Source organism: Papaver somniferum, chromosome 5, assembly GCF_003573695.1.
Source record: "Papaver somniferum cultivar HN1 chromosome 5, ASM357369v1, whole genome shotgun sequence".
NCBI lineage: Eukaryota > Viridiplantae > Streptophyta > Magnoliopsida > Ranunculales > Papaveraceae > Papaver > Papaver somniferum.
Window position 1 is genome coordinate 112,369,322 of NC_039362.1, and position 19,969 is coordinate 112,389,290.

Sequence of the window (19,969 nt, forward strand, 5' to 3'; positions counted from 1 at the left end):
TGTATTTTGAGCAATTGATTAATATGAGGAGCTAAACCCAAACACTGGGATAACGAAGGAAGCCCTATTTCACGCATGTGGTAATTCTAATAATTCTTTTATGACTATTTGCATTGATTTTTAATCGATTTATGATTTTTATTGAATGGATGTGATTTCGTTTGATGGTGTATGCTTGGTCTATGTATTTTTGATACATCATGCTTTTGATTTACAATCATTGCTTTTCAAAAATCTACTTTTTGGCAAAGAATAAGAGTCCATATTTTTAATATTTGATCTATAATTGATTGGAATTATTTTTTGAATCACACGAATGGAATTTGGTGGAATCCTGAGTCTCAGTCTCTCTCGACATTGTGACATACCTTTTGTATATATATTTTCTATTTTTATTTTAAGTTTAGAACCCAATCTTATCAAGTCCGAGTTGAAGGAACTTTACTACCACTTTCAAAACTACATCAATACCTTCACTAAATACTTTTCTTTGTTGTTCTTAGTTTCTACAGTATTTTTCCTAACCCTGGCTTTTTAATGCAGTTTTCCATCTTACCAACAACAAACAATTTGAAGCTATGAGAAACATGATCAGTTTAAGATCAAATTTTGGAGTTTGGTTGGATTGAAGCGACGACGACTCTCTATTCTCCTGATATGGATGTTCTTGAGTTCATGAATGATTAAAAGTGTTGGATAGTTGTTGAATGTTGAAATTCTTACAAGGAAGGAGGTGGAGGAGGGTGGTGGTGGTGTTGCTGCTAGAACTGAAGGAGGCGGAGGTTGTACTGGTTCTGATAGTGGTGATAGTTGTGTTAATGACGGACTAACAGAGTTAAATAAATTGAAATTCATTTTAAAAAATAAATAATTAGTTAGTTGTCAAGATGGTCAACCATGGTCATGTGATCCAAACTCTAATTAAAAAAAAATTGTGACCCAAATGCAACTCTGGTCACTTTTTTTGTGACCCAAAGTCAAAATACCCCTAAGTAAAATACAAGAACATTTCAAATTAAAATTAAAATTAATACATTAATTATTTAAAGGTACTACTACGTCGAACTCATCATCCTAATCATCATCACCAGCTTGGTTGTTATTAAATCCAGTTTGTTGTTCAATTTGTGCTTGAAGCCTGTCAAATTTGATTTTCCACACATGTTTTTGTTGGGGGTTCATAATTGATGTGTCGGCTTGAAGAATGTCATGCTTGTCATGGTCATTCATAATTTTTTCTTGAGAAAGGCGACTTTTTTTAGTCTCCCTGTTTTGAAATTTTTTGTCAACCGCTCTTTGCTTCTCGACGGTCTTCTGATGTTCCATAAACTCCGGGATGTTAAATCCATCGGAGCTTCCTCCTTTTTGAGCAAATTTTCTAGCCATGCTTGCATTGTTTCTCCCTAGTAATTTTCTCTTACAATCATCATTATTGAGAACTAAGTTGACATTTGGGTTTCTTGGGGTATCTGGTGAAGAATTTGATGGACCTGCTGAAAATGGTGAAGAATTTGGTGTTGAGGGAAAAGAATTGTATAGTGACCTTTTAGGTACTTGTTAATTAGCTGCTAACACGTCTGGATTATATTTGTTCAACACCTTCAAAATATAATAACAACTTTCGAATGCAATTTTTTCGCCATTTTTACGTTATCATTCTGTACGATCCTGTCTTTCAACATCACCATCCACAAGACCGCTCTCCCGACCTTCTTGGCTTTCATTATCAATGCAACATAAGAGGCGACTTCCTTATTGATCGTAATGAAGGGTTGTGCTAACTCAATCGCATCATGATCATTGATGTTCATAATTTTCTCTTGGTATCTCAGAAATATGTTATCCCACATGGTGTTACCATGTTGTGGTGCATCATCGATACAATCTTGGGTAAAATAAACATAACCACGGCAAATACATTCATTTTGTGTGATGTTAAATTTTGGACCCTGAACTTTGACCTTTTTACCTTTGCCCTGATTTTGAGATTGTGAATCCATATTACAAAAAATTAAGAAGTGTAGAGAGTGTGTGTTAATCTTGTTTTAGATCAGAAGAATATTGAATGATAATGAAAATCTAGAGAGATTTAGGAATTTTGATGTGAATTGAACTTGGGTATTTATAGAGGGGAAAATTGTAATCGTTGGATGAGAAACTATTGAGCGATGATCTAGTCAACGAGCGACTGCTAGACTCGCGCTAACACTGGACTGACCAACGAGCGGTGTTAAGACCATATAGCGATGGAGATTTTATCGCTCGCTAGAAGCTCCATCGTGTATGCCTATTGTCACATACGTTTGTCCCTTTGACATACCCATAATAAATGGGAAAGTGGCAAATTTTGGTGTTTGACATGCACATAGGCCTAAAGATTTGGAGTAGTCTTCCGCAATGCTATACCAAATCCCAAATCCAAAAATCATTTAGAATGAGCAGCTTTCTGCATTACAGCATAGGAGCAAGAGAGCAGCCTAACAGAAAATGCTGAATGCCTAGTTGCATACACCCTACACACCTCCAGAACCATCCATGCAGATCTAAATTCTCCGCATGCATAGTATGAGATGCTCCAGCATAGAAAGAGTGGCCACAAAAGACGGTCAAGAATTTTTGCTTCAAAATCTTTCTATGTTACCTAGACCAGCTGGTGACCTTTCTAATCGCTGAATGTGTTTTTGATTCAGATTTAGCACGACTGTATTTGCTCGTTCATTAAAAAGAAAAGACAAATCTAAAACATGACTGATGTTCAAAAAAACATTCCTCCGCTTTGAGTACAAAAAAGAATAAACCATCCCAACATAACTAATTACTCCATACGAAAAAGAAAAATTACAACTAACAAGCAACTTATGTTGTCTTTGGCTTTGGCTTAATCCCCTTCACCCTTGAATATAGAAATACACCAGCTAGAGCTATCCCAGTACCTGTTATAACACACATAATGATATGATAAGATTTCCATGTAATTATGTAATAAAGTAAAAGTAACATTCAAATACACGTGAAATACTAGAGATTATATGTATTTGTTAGTTTGCCAATGAATGGGACACAGTCAATCGGTTAGAGGCCCGACTCTAATACCTGAGATTCGGTGATTTGAGTCCTCACTGAGTCATTCATAGTGTTGATTTCTTAAAGAATAACTTTCCTTCCAAAAAGAGAATGATGATATGCACTTTCTGAGAAAAGAGAGGCTTAGGAATTACCAAGAGAATTGATAGGGGATACGGGTGTTCTGAAAAAGAGAACCGACGTCACAATGACCACCACCCTCTTTACACAATTTCCAACTGAATGTGTAACAGGAGACACTCTCTGTAATATCATATAAGAAACCTACAAGATGCAAAAGTAAAAGGTGTTAACAGTTCACAACAAAACAGGCTGTGCCAGCATGAAAACTGAGAATTAAATGACGAACGCAGACGGGAAATATCAAGTCTAAGAAATGAGAAAAGAATGGATATCAATTTAAATGAAAATAGGAGTTACCTGTTGGTATGCATGGAAGCAGAGGCCGGCAAAGAGAGCTCTGGTAAATACCTCCTTAACATTCAAGCCCTATCATTCAGGGAAAGGAGAGAACCAATATCCGTTTAACGCATGTACATAGTAAGAAAGCAAAGTGAATAATGAACTTCCGAAATGCAGCCTAAGATTCTTATACTCACAACTGATGTTAAGTGTGCAGGAGTAAACTTAACGCCTTCCATTACAAGAGCCACGGGAGCCAGGAGGAACAGTGACATGATTGTTATTATCGAGAACAAGGTTATGTTATCAAGAGATGACTGTATTAGAAGAAAAAAAAGAGGTTAAATGCCAATTTAAGATATAATGTGCTTAGTTGCACAAAAATATTCTAACATGAAGTTACACAACAAATAAGTGAAAAGGTTATCAGGGTGTGACAACAGTGCTTCTGTAAATAGTGACAAAAAAGTAACAGAAAGTTGCATCTTGTCAGGCATTACCTCTTTCTTAACCATGAACTTTTTGCTAAGTACATTACGTGATTGGAATGTCACGTTGGATGCCATTGCACTCCAAAACCCTGCCCTGTTTTCAAAAGAAGCATTGAGAAATGGTCATACATCGATTGCAAGGTTCAAAATCTGAACCAATTGACGAAATTGTGACAACTGAATTAATATTGACATCATACAGAGAGATCAAGTGATCAACCACCAAATCTGTTGCCATTACCAATTGAAAGATGCTTCGGTCATTGACGCCAAACCCACTCCACCAACAATGGGTATAAGGGATGAGATCACCCAAAGGGTAGGAACCTGGTCATAATTGTTTAGTAAGCAGGACAATAAAACTTCACAGCAGTAGAAGTTTAGGATCATTTACCTCACAGAAATCTAGTTTATTACGCAATGATACAGGAAACAAAATCCTTACCTCGCCAAGAAACATTGAAGAGAGAACAACCGAGAAAAAAGGCTCCATAGCTTTGATTGTGTGTGTAAATGACACGGCAACTTTCCCTAGACTCATGTTAGTGAAAAGGTTACCCATCGTATGCACTACAGCCAATGGCAGGATTGCAACAAGCTGCAACACAATTAACAAGCACATTTTAATAGGTAAACAAATAGCCACAAACTACTATCAAAAAGAATTCTCCAACCACAATAGAATCAGTACCTGAGATGTAGTAATCTTAGGTCTCTTATACAAATTACTTGTCCACATGAGAAGGACAAAAACAGTCCCAACAAGAAACTGAAATGTTGTAATTGTTACCGGGTATGGGAAAACCTTCAATGTCTGTAAACAACCAGGCGTAATATTAAAAACCATAATCCAACAAGTAAGCAAATAATCTATTTGTTATTATAATGTTATAATAATTCAAATTTTCATAACATTGCCTAAATTTATCACTGATATAAGTAGCATAGAACAGAGACGATAAATGCATTCAATTATATACACTTATATTGAGTTTTCAAAACCTTGGTTAGAGTTCCAAATGAATCCTAAAATGAGAATGTTGGTATCAAGATTTAAGCTAAGAATTCTCAGATCTCTCACAATTATACACTAAAATCAAAATAAATCAAACACAAATCGAAGTTTAGATTACCAAACCTGTTTGTTATATATGTTGAAGTAGATATTAAAAAGATACCAAAGACCAAAAAGAGATCCAAGCTGTAAAGTCTGCATCAAACCACTAGATTTCTCTTGAGCTGTTTCTCCAGCACCAGCACTTTCAGGTACAGGAGTTGCTTTAATTCTAAAGTCCTTGTTGTTATTTTCACGATCTGAAGATACAAGTGAAGGTATCGAACTCCATGAAGAAGAAGAAGATCTAGGGCCACAAAACGAAGAAACTCCATTACTGGAACTACTAACTAGATCGTTTGATTTCTGTGAAGAAAAACGAATTGGATTGAAACTTAAACTTCGGGTAACAGGGTTAATAATTCTTATTCCTCTTCCATTTATAAAGTTTCGTGGTTTGAGAAATGGTGTTGATGGTGGTGATAAAGCAACTGAACTACTCATTTTGAGGTGAAAATAGAGATTTACAGATGGAGATTTTATTTTCGATGAGAAGGGCTGATGATATAATGGAAACCAAATTAGGGTTTTCAAGCGGAGAAGATCTTCGTATACTCCGTCGAAACCTAACAAACACCAACAACAACAATACCGTTGTTCTCTCTAGAATATACTCCGACCAGGCAACCACTACCCCTTACCAAAACAGTGTGTACCTAATCTTAGGTGAGCTTTAGATACACCATAGTAATAATAATATTATTTATTACACATTCAAATATCTTTGAATGCACGTGATCGACAAGTGGCGAGGGGTTCCACTGAAACAGTGTGTTCTCGCAGTATCGACCCTGTTGGCTTATTTATTTCATTGAACATTATCATCCGTACCCAGCCCCTTTCTTCTTCGCCTCAAATCGAACACAGAAAATCTCAGCCGCTTTCTTCCCAGTTCTAAGTTCTAACCCTAGACCTTACTCTTCTCAGTCTTATGTTCATCTTTCAGGGCCTTTAATTGGTTCATTGACACTCTAATTCCGGCCCCCCTTCACCAAAATCTGATGGAGAAGACATTGTTCCAATCTTAGGTAAGCCGACAATCACATAAATATAATTTGTTTTTTAATAATCTGAATGGGTTTTTCTTTTTATATCTGAAATATGTTGTATTGCTTGGTGATGTCATTTGTATATGAAGAAATTAGTTGAAACCAGTTGAGTAATATGATTGCCATTGTGAGAAACAGGGACGGACCCAAGAGTCCACTTAAATTCATTTTGACCTGGGCTAAAGGCTGTAGCCAACCCTAAAAAATTTCATTTTGATTTTTTTTACACTGACGGACCAGAGGGCTACCCGGGCTAAAGCCCAGGTTTGCCCTCTCACAGGTCCGTCCCTGGTGAGAAATTGACATGCATGTTAACTGATTGATGAAATTACTCATAGGAATGTAGTTTGTTCCTCATGGAGGACGAGTTTCAATGCGATTCTGCTAGGGATGGGACCAAAAGGCAATTGAATGGGATTTAAAATTTCTGATCATATGTAAACTGATTGATAAATTGTCTCTTCATGATTTCTAGCTAAAACCCATGTCTTTAAATGTATAGATTTTCTATATTTCAAACAATTTCAGTGAGATTTTGATTATGTGACTCTCAACCCATGTCTTTAAAGGCAATTGCTGCTCTTCACTTGTCTAATATTTTTGTATTCATATTTTGGTATGAATTTTAGGTGCTGTAGTAAGTGAGCGCGAGTCTGCTTATTGCAACCAGTGGAGGGCTAAACCAATTAAGAACGAGGTTAAGTGAAGCTAATCCTTATCCTGCATCCGAATCCGTCGTATGTTTTTTCTTAGTTTTGTTAGCCATGAGGTGAGATTAGAGCTGTTGTTAGGCAGCATAGTACGGTGACACATAGATAGATGGAGACATGCTTTTTTTCCTACTCAGTATTAGCTTTAGCTTCTGCTCACAGCAGTAGTAGTATTGAGTTGTTGTGTCTCGTCTTTTCTTTAATTTCTTTCTTTCTCTAAATTTGTTTCTTTTGGGTTTAAATGTAAGAGTAACTACATGTCTTACATAAGAAAATCGTTGATTTCATTGAACATTATCATCAGGTCAGGTGAGTGAGTACATTTAAGCCCTTTGCTAGGTGAGTGGGAAAAGGAGAGATTTGTTTTGTTGTTTCGTTGATTTCAAAAAAGGAATTAACCCTCTTTTGAAATTCTGTTATCTCAATCATTCTTGTTAGGTATAAATAACGTCACTATCAACGTTTTTCACTGTACTGTGTTTACGCGTTAAAAATCGAACAGATTTTATCCCTTGACATCGTTATTACTATCATCTGCTGAATTCCATGCAACCAAGTACTGAATTGCAGAGATGTTTCCTGCTCTATGAGGGAATGGAATAGAATCACTACTAATCCTATTCATAATCCCCCCCCCCCTCCCCCCCAACCCAACCCCCGCCGACCCCACCCCACCCCCTTAATGGGTCTAAAATCACATACCCTTTCGGCTCATTTTCGACAATTTGTGTTTCCCATTTGGCCAATGTAATTTCCTTTATGGAGCCATACACCTATCTCTAATAAGATCCCTCGCTGCTATACCTGGTGCCTTGTGCCTTAGATGATGATAGCGATGATGACGTATTTGTTGGAGGTTTTTTAGTTTTGGTATTAGTATTGCCTCTGTTCTGCACAGATCTTTGTAGCTTGTTAATATTATATGTTCTTTGTAACTTGTAAAACATATTCTTAAACATAAAGTCCGACATTTGTACATTACCATGAGCCGAATTAGTTGATTTCTGTTCTCTTTTTGTTAATATGTTATGATCTGTTTTTGGATTCGTATAGCTGGAGGAACAGTTAATTCCTCGAATGCTGAACTTGTCATGCGATAGTTTAGATGACGCAATGCAATGGGTTAAGATCATTGTTTGTTGGGTTTGTCACTGTTTAGAAAATATACTGACAGTATCTAAAATTGTCTTGAACTGTCACTGTTTTATTCAACTCACTGATATGTGCTTGTAGAGCAACAAGAAAGAAATTGCTGATATTTATGTTTTAGAGGCAGACAGAAAGAAATGAGAGTGATGCTGATATGGTTGAGGGTAATTTAATTTCTGGTTGGAGTACATCTGTGGTCTGGACTAGGATTAATAGTAAAGGAAACTAAATGCCCCTTTCTTGTCTTTTCGGCTTTTCCTGTATATCTATACAACACATGAGTTTATTCAATTTCTAATTGCTCATCTCTAGTTGGTATAGTAGGGTGGCGGGTAAAGTTTTCTTACCCGCCATTCAGCGGGTAGGGTGGCGAAATAGGCCATATCCTACCCACCCTACCCAATGTGCAGCCCTAGTTGGGCTACACATTGACATCCGGTAGTCCTACTATTCAGTTTTAATGGGACCCACATGTCCAACTGTGTGCTTATAAAAGCTCTGATGATTTCACTTCAGGCCGCTTTTCTCAGGTATTCTGGGACAAATGCCGCGAAACAGAGATGAAGCTCCCGCAGTCAAAGTCTATACGGTTTGCGATGAATCTAGGTTTTTGTTTTTTTCTCTGTTGGTAGCTGTGTAATTCGAGTTAAAATTATTAGTGTTGCTGTAGAATTGAATAGCTTAAAAGTTAAAACTCAATGAAGGGGATTCGATCACAAAAAAAAAAAAAAATTTGTCGGGGCGTGTGTGTTTGTAGGTATTTGATAGTCCGTAATGTGCCATCACTTGGATGTGAAGATGAGTTAGGGAAAGCGTTTCAATCATATGGAGAGATAGAAGAGTATGATTCTTCTTTATTTCTTACAGTTATCAATTTTGTTTACTTTGGTTTCATTGACGGTTTAAGAAATCACGAGCTTTGCAGAAAATTGAGTGAGTGTATTTGGTGACAACTGCTATGTTTTACTCAGATGTAAACCTATGGATGAAGAGGATTGTGAACCATATACCGATGTTTATTGGATCAGATTTGTGCCTGTCGATAATGCTAGGTAATTTGAAGATTTATTACCTTCTTCATTTGCCTGTCATCTATAACTCAAATTATTGCAGGATCGACAATGCTAGGTAATGCTAAGTTTTATATAATCTTCACTTATGTGTGGTATTGTGATTTAATACTTAGACTGTGCACGTTCCATGTAAGTTCTTGTTTCTGAATTCTCATCAGACGTCTCACTAGCTGCTCATTTTGTTTATTTAATTTTATCGTTTTCGTAGATTTGCAAAGAGAAAGCTGGACGAATCTGTTTTCCTTGGAAATCGTCTACAAGTGTCATATGCCCCTCAATTTGAGAGTGTTTCTGACACGAAAGAGAAGTTGGAATGCAGGAGACGGGAAGTTCTAAAACGATTAAATGGTGAATTTCTTTTAAAACCTAAATTGCAAGATTTTAGTTACTTTTTATCAGGGTAGAAGAAACTAAAAGATATGGCTTGAGTTATCGATTGAGTGCTAAAAGGGTTTTTCTACCTAGCACCTAATGCCCTGATCTTCTTAATTATAGCAGCTAATTCCAGTGGGTCTAAAGCTCATAACCGAGATTATCTCTTTGAACCTCCAACACTTCCATCTCCGGCACAAACCAGTATTAGCAGCCACGCAAACACTAGGCAAAGGTACATGCTTTTATTTAACATGATTTATGGGTTCTTCTGTTGCAATTTAATTGTTGTAAACTGAGTTTTGCATAAATTTTTTGCTTTGTCCTCAGAGATTTCACGAAAACGGACCACACTTTTCACACGGCAAACCCTCCGATCAGAACAGTGTCCTCGAATGAGGTCCGTGTCTATTTTATTGTTGCATGATACACGAATAATTTTTTCGTTTGAGAGTGTTTTGTTTGAACTAGAGAACATTACATGCCTCTGTAGCATTTTCATGCATCAAATAGGTATTTCACCGGTTTTATATAATTTACTGTGTTGAGCCAATTTGCTTCACAACTGCTTCCAATGACTACTGTGGTATCTTATTTCTAAAATGCATTAACGCACTAAACATTTATGTTGCTTTATACTAAATTCTATATGATATCTCTTTTACGTTAATTAGAGTTGTATATTAATAAAAGGAACCAGAATAATTCTTAGGTTCTTTGTGACTTTCCACCTCTTTTGAATTGACCATTTCCTAATGCTCAAAATTCTAGGGTTAGGTGATCTCAAGTTTAGTAGGTATTCATTTGGATGGTCAATTTGTTCTCCAAAAGCATGGAAATTATTGAATGGCTAGGATCTTGTTGATTGATTTTGTTATGTTGAAAAGTAAGCAACTCTAGTGACTCAACATTTTGGGTCAGTTTATATGTGGAGTCGCAATGCGAAAAATCTTGAGGAGTTCTTCTCCAACATTTTAATAGGCTTCAGTTAGTTTCAGCCTTTTACATTCTTGCAATCTTCTGTTGAGTTGTTAAAGTTAGATATGTTATATTTTCTGCTTTTGATAAATCTTTCTCCCCACTGAAATATATCAGGAATACTTCCCATCGCCATCAATGAATGCAACAGTTCAATTGGTCAGAGAAAAGCTTGATAAGGTAAAAGGAATTTTTTTTTTTGAATTTATTCTTTTCTTTTAGCTTTTTTTTTGAAGATTAGGGATATCCATTATTCTAATATTACGGTCCATATGTTTTCTCAAGATACAATCAAGTAGTGCCCATGTAGAAGCTGGATCTGCGTTAAAAAAAGCACGTGTGGATAACCGAAGAAGAATCTGATTTATCTTCAGTGGTGGAAACCTCCCCTCTTATGTCTTATTTGTTGCACATAGTTTAGTGGCCTTATCTCATTCTAGAAGCCCAACTTTTATTATGGAGGAGGCTTTTTGCTTTTGTATACGCCCTGTAATAACATACGCCCTGTAACTTGCAAGTGCTGGTACAGTTTTTCGCACTAGTTAAACATGTAAATAATTTGCTTTTGTATTTTCATCCTTTTTGAACTTCTATTACTAATCTTTTTTTATTTCTGTAGTACTCTTATGCATTTCATGTTTTCTGAATTCTTGTAGTCAAATGAAGCTTTTTGCTTAATTTTCCACTGAATGGAGGGTTTTGAAACATGTTTTAGGTAACCGGAAATGAACTTTGGCATGGCTAGTTTCTCTTATACGTCATGCAGGAGGCAAAACCTCTCCAAAACAGAAACCGATGCTGAAGGTTAGCTCTTCCAAAATGACTCTTCAGGGGTTTCTTGACGTCTTAAAATGCCTTAAAACTTGGTGAAGTGTTTCTAGCATGATTAGCTGCTCTAAGAAGAAAAATATTGGTTACCGAACAAAAGAAGCTTTAAGAGCCTGTTTGGTACAATCTTTAAAAACAGTTTTCGAAAATAGTTTTGTACTATTTTAAAAACATATCATTTTTTTCCTTGTTCATTTTTTTTAATTTGTTTGGTAGGATAAAAACTGTTTTTGAAAACTGTACCAAACATAAAAACTGTTTTAGAAAAATGTGCCAAACAGGCTGTAAGCTTTGAAGAAAAGGAACCGAAACAAGGAAAATTACTGGAAAAAAAGAAACAGGCTCTAAGCTAATCTACTTAACTAGAAAAAAAAAGAAGAAAATTACTACTAATTTGGATTTCATTATGAGTCAAATTTTCTAATGCCCTCCTACAAAAATCTTGGGGCGGAATGCAGAACTGAAAACAAGGGCTTTCAATCACTGTGGTTCAAGACAGGTATACCTCCAAACTTGTGTTTTTTGCTGAATTGCAAACAGGGCAGAGTTCTACAGACCTCTCACAATCCTTACACAAGCAAAGGTGCCGACAAGGCATCAACAGGACTGAAACTTCACTACTCTTGCAAACCCTGCAGGTCATCTTCTGCTCTATTAAACCTTGGTTGTTCGTAGAGACAGATTTCACTCGTCCACAAATGTTTAAATGATTGGTTCGGTCAACATAAGAGGAAGCTGCACCATCAATTTCGCTGTCTCCCCATCCTTCTCTCCCTCGCTCCGCACTCTGAGCTATGACCATGTTAAGGTTGCTCTTCAGCACATTTGCCGTATTCTCACTGTACTTTGCCTTGAAATGCCAAGAATGGACTTCTGTTGTCACTTGCTTAATCTTTTCAACCAAAGTGGTATTCCTTGTGATCATATTTTGTAGTTCGATTTCTTTCTCCATTAGTTTTTTCCCTACTCCTTTCTCTACAGTATTAAGGAATGATACCGTGTGTCTCTGCTTCAATTCTCTAATTCCCTTCGCCAATTGTTCCTCCTGTTTTACCAAAAAGTTTCACACTAAGCATCCTGAAAAAAATATTTAAGAGCTAATCGCACGGAAACAACGAATGATTTCAATGTTGGTATAACATTTGTTTTCATTTAATACCTGGATGCGGATATAATGATCGAATTCCACCTTCTGTCTGTCAATTTCACTCCTCACATTGTCGCCGAGGGAAAAAATGGCAGGAAGGTTTTGCATTGTACTACCACTTGCCGATGTAACCGAGGATTTATGTTCGTCATCATCACAAGATAGCTTCAACCCAGTCGAAACAGGATTCTGTTTAATTATATAGTTGGTGGAACGATTGTTTTCATCTTGATAGAAGTTATCACTATTCAAGCACATTTGATGTTTCTGCTTCCTGAAAGAATCTTCTGCTTCCCTGGGTCTTTTAATTGGACGATTTCCAGCGTAAACTTGTCCATTTACCATGTAATTCATTGGATCAACACCGCAACCTCCTGGAGCTGTATAGACGATAACAGAATCAGATTAGGATCAATACAGTCACAAAATCTATTACAATTAAAAATACCGAATAGCGTCAAGGACTTACAATTCCCGTACAATTGCAGCTGCATAGACGCATCGAGACCATATTGCAGTTTATTTCCTGCTAACATTACAGGAAATACAGGATTACCTGCATCGCTTCCAATCATCTTTCTTTCCCCGGTATGTATGAAATCCGCAATTATGCGTTTCCTTATGTTTCTTCGGATTCAAGAATGACCCTGTAACAAAATGTGGACTTATAAGAATCCAACAGATCTAGATATCTTTCACAGGAATCTCAAGAGATCACAATTTAATCCCAAATATCACAAAATTTGTCCGATTCTGACAACAGTATTAACATTAACTGACACCTAAGAATCCGAATAATTTCGAAACAGTAATCTTAAATCAGATTGAAACCATCTCATTAAATGATGAAAACATAGAAGAAAGAAATCTTAAAATGCATGATCTCATTAAATTTCATTCATTCAAATCCAAAAAAAGAAAAGAAACTTATATTAGTCTCAAAATGCATGTTAATATAGTTACTTACCCCCTTGTAAACAATGAAAGGAATGTCCAGAGCTTAACGAAAGATGGAAGACAGGAACCGTGTCGATATGGGATTGAGATATTGATGAAGTATATGATTAAGAATGAATCTGGTTTTGAAACGGAAATCAGTTGTTTGAGTGATCATAGAAATGAAATGATGACTAGTAAACGTTGTATCGGGAGAGTCGTTCATATTTTTTTGCTTTGTTTATGATGAGTTGATCGGATCTCTCTCTAACTTCTCAACACCCACTCTTTTCGTTTTCCCACCAACAATTCAATCTCTCTTTCTCTTTTTTATTTTCAAGAGCTTTAATTGCTGCTGGTTTGTTTGTCATAGTGGATGGATTCAAATCTAACTTATTTTTAAAACAAAAACGAATCACTGTTAAAATGACCAAAATGCCACTAGATTTTCGATGCCATCGTATAATTTTAAAGTCGTTCGATTTGGATTTATTGATGTGACTTGGATTCACTTGACACCATCTGGGTAGATTGGATGTGATTCTGGTGAAAAAGAGTTTAGTAGCCATTTGTTCATCAAACGCCCTTTTAACCAAGACTGCTAATGGGGTGCCGGGTTAAGTGGGGTTACCAAGCCAAGAAAAAATCTGTTTTGTCCTATATGAAAATATATTTTGTCTTATCTCAGCTTTGGTACACCCAACCTAATTTGGTACCCCCTATTAGCAATCTTGCTTTTAACTAAGCGGTTTGGTTTTGGATTTGAATTGGAGAACCGAACTTTCAAGGGAGTTTCCTAGAATAGGGTAATACTTGGTTTGAGTAACCAAGAGCCAAGTGGGTTAAATTTAGTTTCATTCTTAGTAGGCATGTTTTCATTTGAGCCGGAGAACCAAACTTTCAAGGGAGTTTCTTCGGATAGGGTAATACTTGGTTCGAGTAACCATGGGTCAAGTGGGTTAATTTTAGGTTCATTCTTAATAGGCATGTTTCCAAAATATTAGGACTGATTTTATTATTGGGAAATTTTTGAAGGTCACGTATCAAACCCCAAACAATTGATGATGGATATTAGGACTGATTTTCAAGGATGAAAGGTGTCTATTAGCAGGAGAAAATAAATGAATATCTTCAAGCCTTGTGTAGAAAACTTATACTCAGACTTGCAAGCTGGAAAAAGTATTTATTTACGGAAGTCGCTTCATGATAACAACTGGTAGTTCCACTTCTAGCAAATACCAGATAGATTGCTTCAAACTACCAAAACATGCTTGTACTGAGTTGAGCAAAGCTCAACGAGACTTCTGTTGGAGAAAGGATCCTAAATAATGAAAGGGTATATATTTCAAGCTTGGGATTGTATCTGTAAGCTAAATACTTTAGGAGATCTTCCATTCATGAACATAAAGTTCTTCAACAATGTTATGATAACCAAGATTGGCTGGAGATTAATTCAAGATAGAGAATCATTACGGTCCTCAATCATGAGAGCTAGTCAAATATTTCTAAAAATGAGGATATTCTATAAATGAGCACTACTTCTAAAGGTACTGATTCCTGGATTTAGTTTGGGGGCATCTACAATATATATGATAAAAATTATGGAAAATTGGTAATGGAAGGTGAAATTCCAAAGGATAAACTGATAAGAGACATTAATATAAATCTATTCAAACCTTTTTTTTTTTTTTTGCTCAATCACAAGATTTTGTATTAAAAGAAAGGCGAACATTATTTCACAGAAGAAGGAAGACTGGAAGAGCAAATAAGAGAAAAAACGGAACTAGCAGATTTGGATACTGAAGAGTACCACCAAATAATAGCTTGTCGATCTAAATACGACTAGCAATAAAAATTATATCAAAAGATAAATTAGATCTAGTCAGATCCCAGATGATCAAGTTTGTGCACGAAGCAAATCACAAAGATATGAAACCAGTAAGAAAAATCTTCTTGTCTTCAAATCTTCAATAGTCTTTTGTACCTGCAAAATAACATACTTGATTCCAACTTATGATCGATCATGCATAGAACGGAGTCTGTTAACAATAGATGATAACAAGTCAACTTCGGATCTGAACTACCATTAATCTCTTGATCTAGTTTGAGTAACCTTATGTCGGAAGAGAAGAATCTCAAGAATAATCAAACTAGGTGCAATCAAGAGTTAACCGTTAGTTAATCAGATCAATATTGAAAACTAAAATAATAATGAAATTCTAGTTTCCCACCAACAGGACTAGTAGGCGCTTCTTAATCCCAAATGAGTGTTTAAACTAGCGGACGTAAGTAATTTTGCCTAATTAGGTTACTCTCCTCTCCAAGATAGTATTACAAGTAATACTATTAGCCATCTACAACAGTGACTACCAAGTGAAGTGCCTGCCTCAAAATGAGTTTGTAAGAAGAACAAACTTCACTATTTATAGACCAAGGTAGTTTGCACACCAAGGAATGTCCATAACCGAAATATACTTAAGATATGCAATAAAACACTTAAATTCGGTTTTGTCTAATTCCAACCAATATCCAACTGTATAACCGAAATCTCTCTTGGAAAACTCAATATTAGCTAGCACTTAACTAGTATATCTTCCCAGAGATGCGTTTTGCTTGTTGGTAAAACAAAACATATTAATTCGAAAATCTCAAAAAGATTCTATACTATTTCGGTTTGGGATCTCACCTTGAGTATCAAGGAATATATTTGAACAATTAAGAAATAATATTCCAGCATATGTTCAAATTGCAAACCAATTTCCAAGTCACAATTAACTTTCCCATTTTGCGAACCCAATTTCCAAGTTACATAAACCCTAAAGAGCCTATTGGGACCGATTCTACCTTGACTCCCAACATAGGTTAGGATCGGTTCTACCTTGAATCCCAACATAAGTTAGGATTGGTTCTACCTTGATTCCCTATATAGGTTAGGATCGGTCCAACATTAAGATCTTCAATGAAAACCGTACATTTAATCCTATTGATTTCTTTCAACTACGAAACAAGTTCGTAAGTCTACTTACTTAAACTTATATAATTAAACATAGTTTTCTAGGCATGAAATCAAACCTATGTTCACTATACAATCTAGTAGCGAGTTATAAATGTTGATGTCGCAATTACAAATTTCAAATGATAAGCATTATACTTTGTAATTCAATATACCAATATAAAGCACTCATCACTATTGATATATTGTTCCTTGACACCTTGATCACAATATGATTTTTTTTTTCCGGAAAAGAGGAATGAAACCTCATACTATGTACTGATAATGCATTCCGTTCTCAGGAATTTGAGTTCCGTTTGCCGTTACAAGGTTGATACAATTATAGATATAGAGATGGTGTAGAATGGCATTTAGCGCATTCCCTTTCCAAATGTTTTCTACAACATTTCTATTACAGAAAAAGAGATATCGGCTGCTTTCTTAATTTTGTATCTAGAAGTTAAAACAAATGCATTTACTTTGAAGTTAATAGCATGACTAATTTGATTTCCAAAATCATTGCTAATTTTATACCTATGTTCTCTTTCTTGGGCATATCTTCCCATCAGCAACTTTAGAGTTGGTGAAGAATCACTTTGGAAAATGACTTGATAACCACTCCATTCGGTTGCCCATTGGAAGGCAGCTTCCGCTCCTTTTTCTTCTAATTTTTCTCTTATATTGCAATCTGTATAGGATCCCCTAGCTTCAATTGTGGTACATGTGTAGTCAACAAGAGTCAGTCCAATAACTGAAGTAGTGATAGGGCTGTGCATTGACAATGCTATATTTATTCTCAATCTCATGTAAGTCAGTTCTTTTGCTGGTTCTCTATCCAATATTTGTAAGGTCTCATCTTGCATAGGATTGTAATAGAGGGTCTGCATAATGTTATATGTTGAGATGTTTACATGCATCAAGCTATTAGTGAACCTTATTATTTGTTTCGTTGTATTCACACTGTTTTGAATTGTTTTTTGGAAACTAGACTCACACCTTGCTTTCCAAATATGCCAACTAATAAGACCACAGAATTCAGGCCAACCTAGAATGCATTTCCCTTTGTTTTCATCTTTGAACCAAGAATTTAACCATTCATGGAAAGTATGACAGTTTGTAAAGTTACATTCAAGAAAAAATGGGTTAAAGATTATTCACCTATGTTGCATAAGCAACATTTTGTATCAATTTCAGGGAGAATTGCAGCCATCCTCAACCCTGTTGGAAGGATAGAATGTGTCGCTTTCCATATAGAGAGCTTAACAGATGGTGTTGTGTTGAGACTCCATATCTTTTCCCATTCAATTGTAGTGTCATTTGAATTATTTATTGAATTATAAAGGGAACGCACAGTGAATTTACCTTTTGTGTTTAAGTTCCAGTTTGCACTATCTTCTTCGTCATGTATAGGAATATTTATTTGCAGTATCTTTTCTACAGTCAGTTGACCAAAACAGGCATGCAGTTTACATATATCCCATTTTTTGTTTTCAGTGAATAAGTGTCTTACCTTACTTAAGTTTCCAGTGCATGTTTCCGGTTTGGTGATAGGAGCTACAGTATCAGGGATCCATTGATCCTCCCAGATATTTACAAGATTACCATTTCCGATTGTCCAATTGCAGTTATTTTTTATCTGTTGTATACCATTATGTATTCCCTTCCAGACCCAACTATCTCTTGTACTTGGTTTTGTTTTCATAAGTAATATATCATTGTTTGGGAAGTATTTAGGTTTAAGGATACGAGCACTTAAAGAGTTTGGATTTTCTTTCAACCTCCATCCCATCTTAGCTATCATTGTTAAGTTAAAGTTTTCAATATTTTGTAAACCTAGGCCACCCAGTTCTAGAGATTTACACATAGAGTCCCAAGCTTTTAAATAAACACATTTTTTTCCTTTTGCATTTTTTCCATTTCCGTCTTTTCCCCACCAATAGTTTCTTTGTAAACTACTTAAGTTTTAACATACTTTTTTGGGTATTTTAAAGCAATTCATTTGATAAACTGCTAGAGAAGAGGTCACATTTTTTATCATTACAGTTCTGCCTACATTGTTTACATTGTTTCCTTTCCAATTTTTCAGTCTACTACTCATTTTTTTGTATTAGGGGTTCAAAACTCTGTATTTTTGATTTGTTAGTAAATAAAGGCGATCCTAAGTATCTGTCATTTAGGGGTATAGAGTTTACTCCTAGAATCTGTTTACTTCACTCATGATTGATGGATCAGTTTTAGGGTTGAAGAAGACTCCCGACTTGCTAAGATTTATTAGTTGTCCAGAAGCTATTCCAAAATCTTTAAACATTTCCACAAGATTTCGGCAAGTTACAGCATTTGCTTTACAAAATATAAGACAGTCATCTGCAAACAGCAGATGACTCACAGATGGCGCAAGTTTGGATATTTTAATTCCTTCAATCAAACCCTTGTTTTCGACGTTAAGAATAGTTCTTGATAACGATTCCATGCAAAATAAGAAAAGATAGGGAGATAGAGGATCTCCTTGTCTTAATCCTCTAGTAGGCTTAAAAAATTCAGTTGGGGCTCTATTCAAAAGAACAGATAAAGTTGTAGTAGATATGCATTGAAAAACTAGGCTACACTACTTTTTAGAAAATCCTATTTTTCGCGTAATTTCTATGAGAAAATTCCACTCGACTCTGTCAAAGGCTTTTGACATGTCGATTTTTAATCCCATCACCCCTTTTTTACTTTTAATATTTCTCATTTTATGTTATTTCATGTGCTATTACTATGTTATCTGAAATCTGTCTCCCTGGTACAAATGTTGATTGATACGGACTTATGATTTTATCAAGCACTCCTTTCATCCTATTAGCCATCAATTTCGAGATGATTTTATAATTAGTATTATTTAAAGCTATTGGGCGAAATTCCACGGCAGTAGTAGGATTAAGAGTTTTAGGTATAAGAGATATAAAGGAAGTATTTAATTCCTTAGAAAGATAACCAGTTCTAAAAAAATTCTGCACCATCTTAACAAGGTCATTTTTAATGGTCTCCCAATTCTGTTGGAAGAAGATAGGCGGAAAGCCATCTGGACCTAGGCTTTTATCAGGTTCCATTGAAAATAAAACCTTTTTGATTTCATTATTAGTTGGTATAGAACAAAGGAAATTATTATCAATTTCATTTATGCATTCAGGTATAAAATCATGTTCCTATCAATAGTTGGGTAAACAGTAGAAGCAATATTACTAAAGTGTTTAGTTATACAAGAAGCTATTTCATGTCTACTATTTAACCATGTGCCTTCACTATCCATAAGGGTTTCTATCTTGTTTCGTCTATATCGTTTTTTTGCTTTACTATGGAAATACTTGGTGTTCCTGTCTCCTAACAAAATATTTTGGTCCCTACTCTTATCCTTCCGAAACTTCTCTTTAATTGCAAACCATTTTGTTAGCTGTGTTTTAAAATAGGCCAGATCAGTAGATTTATTCACGTAATATTGCCTATTATTGGTTAGTTCAAGATCCTTTTTAATATTTTCTATGTTGGTTCTAATATGACCAAAAGTATTTTTGTTTCAAAGTCTGGGAGTGTACTTAACATTAGTCAGAGACTCTCTCACAATATGATGTTCAAGTCTCTTATACAAGAGTTTCATGTATATAACT

The 19,969-nt window shown here is 35.5% G+C and overlaps 3 protein-coding genes across 9 annotated transcripts; 1 reads left to right on the top strand and 2 right to left on the bottom strand.

Moving 5' to 3' along the window:
- Positions 1–2,654: 2,654 nt before the first annotated feature.
- LOC113282441 (phosphoenolpyruvate/phosphate translocator 2, chloroplastic-like) lies at positions 2,655–5,722 on the bottom strand. The gene is made up of 9 exons (XM_026531437.1): positions 5,116–5,722; positions 4,669–4,791; positions 4,423–4,575; positions 4,219–4,304; positions 3,987–4,071; positions 3,684–3,803; positions 3,505–3,573; positions 3,219–3,348; positions 2,655–2,933 (listed from the first exon to the last, which is right to left on the bottom strand). The coding sequence occupies exons 1-9, from the start codon at positions 5,533–5,535 to the stop codon at positions 2,857–2,859; spliced, it is 1,263 nt and encodes a 420-aa protein (XP_026387222.1). The 5' UTR covers positions 5,536–5,722; the 3' UTR covers positions 2,655–2,856.
- A 193-nt stretch (positions 5,723–5,915) lies between these two features.
- LOC113282443 (RNA-binding protein 48-like) lies at positions 5,916–11,032 on the top strand. 7 transcript variants are annotated; one of them, XM_026531439.1, is made up of 10 exons: positions 5,916–6,119; positions 6,770–6,837; positions 8,516–8,605; positions 8,757–8,840; positions 8,971–9,051; positions 9,281–9,420; positions 9,568–9,679; positions 9,775–9,844; positions 10,540–10,602; positions 10,708–11,032. In XM_026531439.1, the coding sequence occupies exons 3-10, from the start codon at positions 8,544–8,546 to the stop codon at positions 10,783–10,785; spliced, it is 690 nt and encodes a 229-aa protein (XP_026387224.1). In that variant the 5' UTR covers positions 5,916–6,119; positions 6,770–6,837; positions 8,516–8,543; the 3' UTR covers positions 10,786–11,032. The 7 variants fall into 7 exon arrangements, with proteins under 7 accessions (XP_026387224.1, XP_026387229.1, XP_026387226.1 ...); XM_026531444.1 differs by having other exon boundaries at positions 9,571–9,679; XM_026531441.1 differs by having other exon boundaries at positions 8,530–8,605.
- A 601-nt stretch (positions 11,033–11,633) lies between these two features.
- On the bottom strand, positions 11,634–13,682 carry LOC113282442 (probable BOI-related E3 ubiquitin-protein ligase 2). Its single transcript, XM_026531438.1, has 4 exons — positions 13,365–13,682; positions 12,867–13,044; positions 12,410–12,777; positions 11,634–12,295 (listed from the first exon to the last, which is right to left on the bottom strand). The coding sequence occupies exons 2-4, from the start codon at positions 12,970–12,972 to the stop codon at positions 11,741–11,743; spliced, it is 1,029 nt and encodes a 342-aa protein (XP_026387223.1). The 5' UTR covers positions 12,973–13,044; positions 13,365–13,682; the 3' UTR covers positions 11,634–11,740.
- Positions 13,683–19,969: the final 6,287 nt, after the last annotated feature.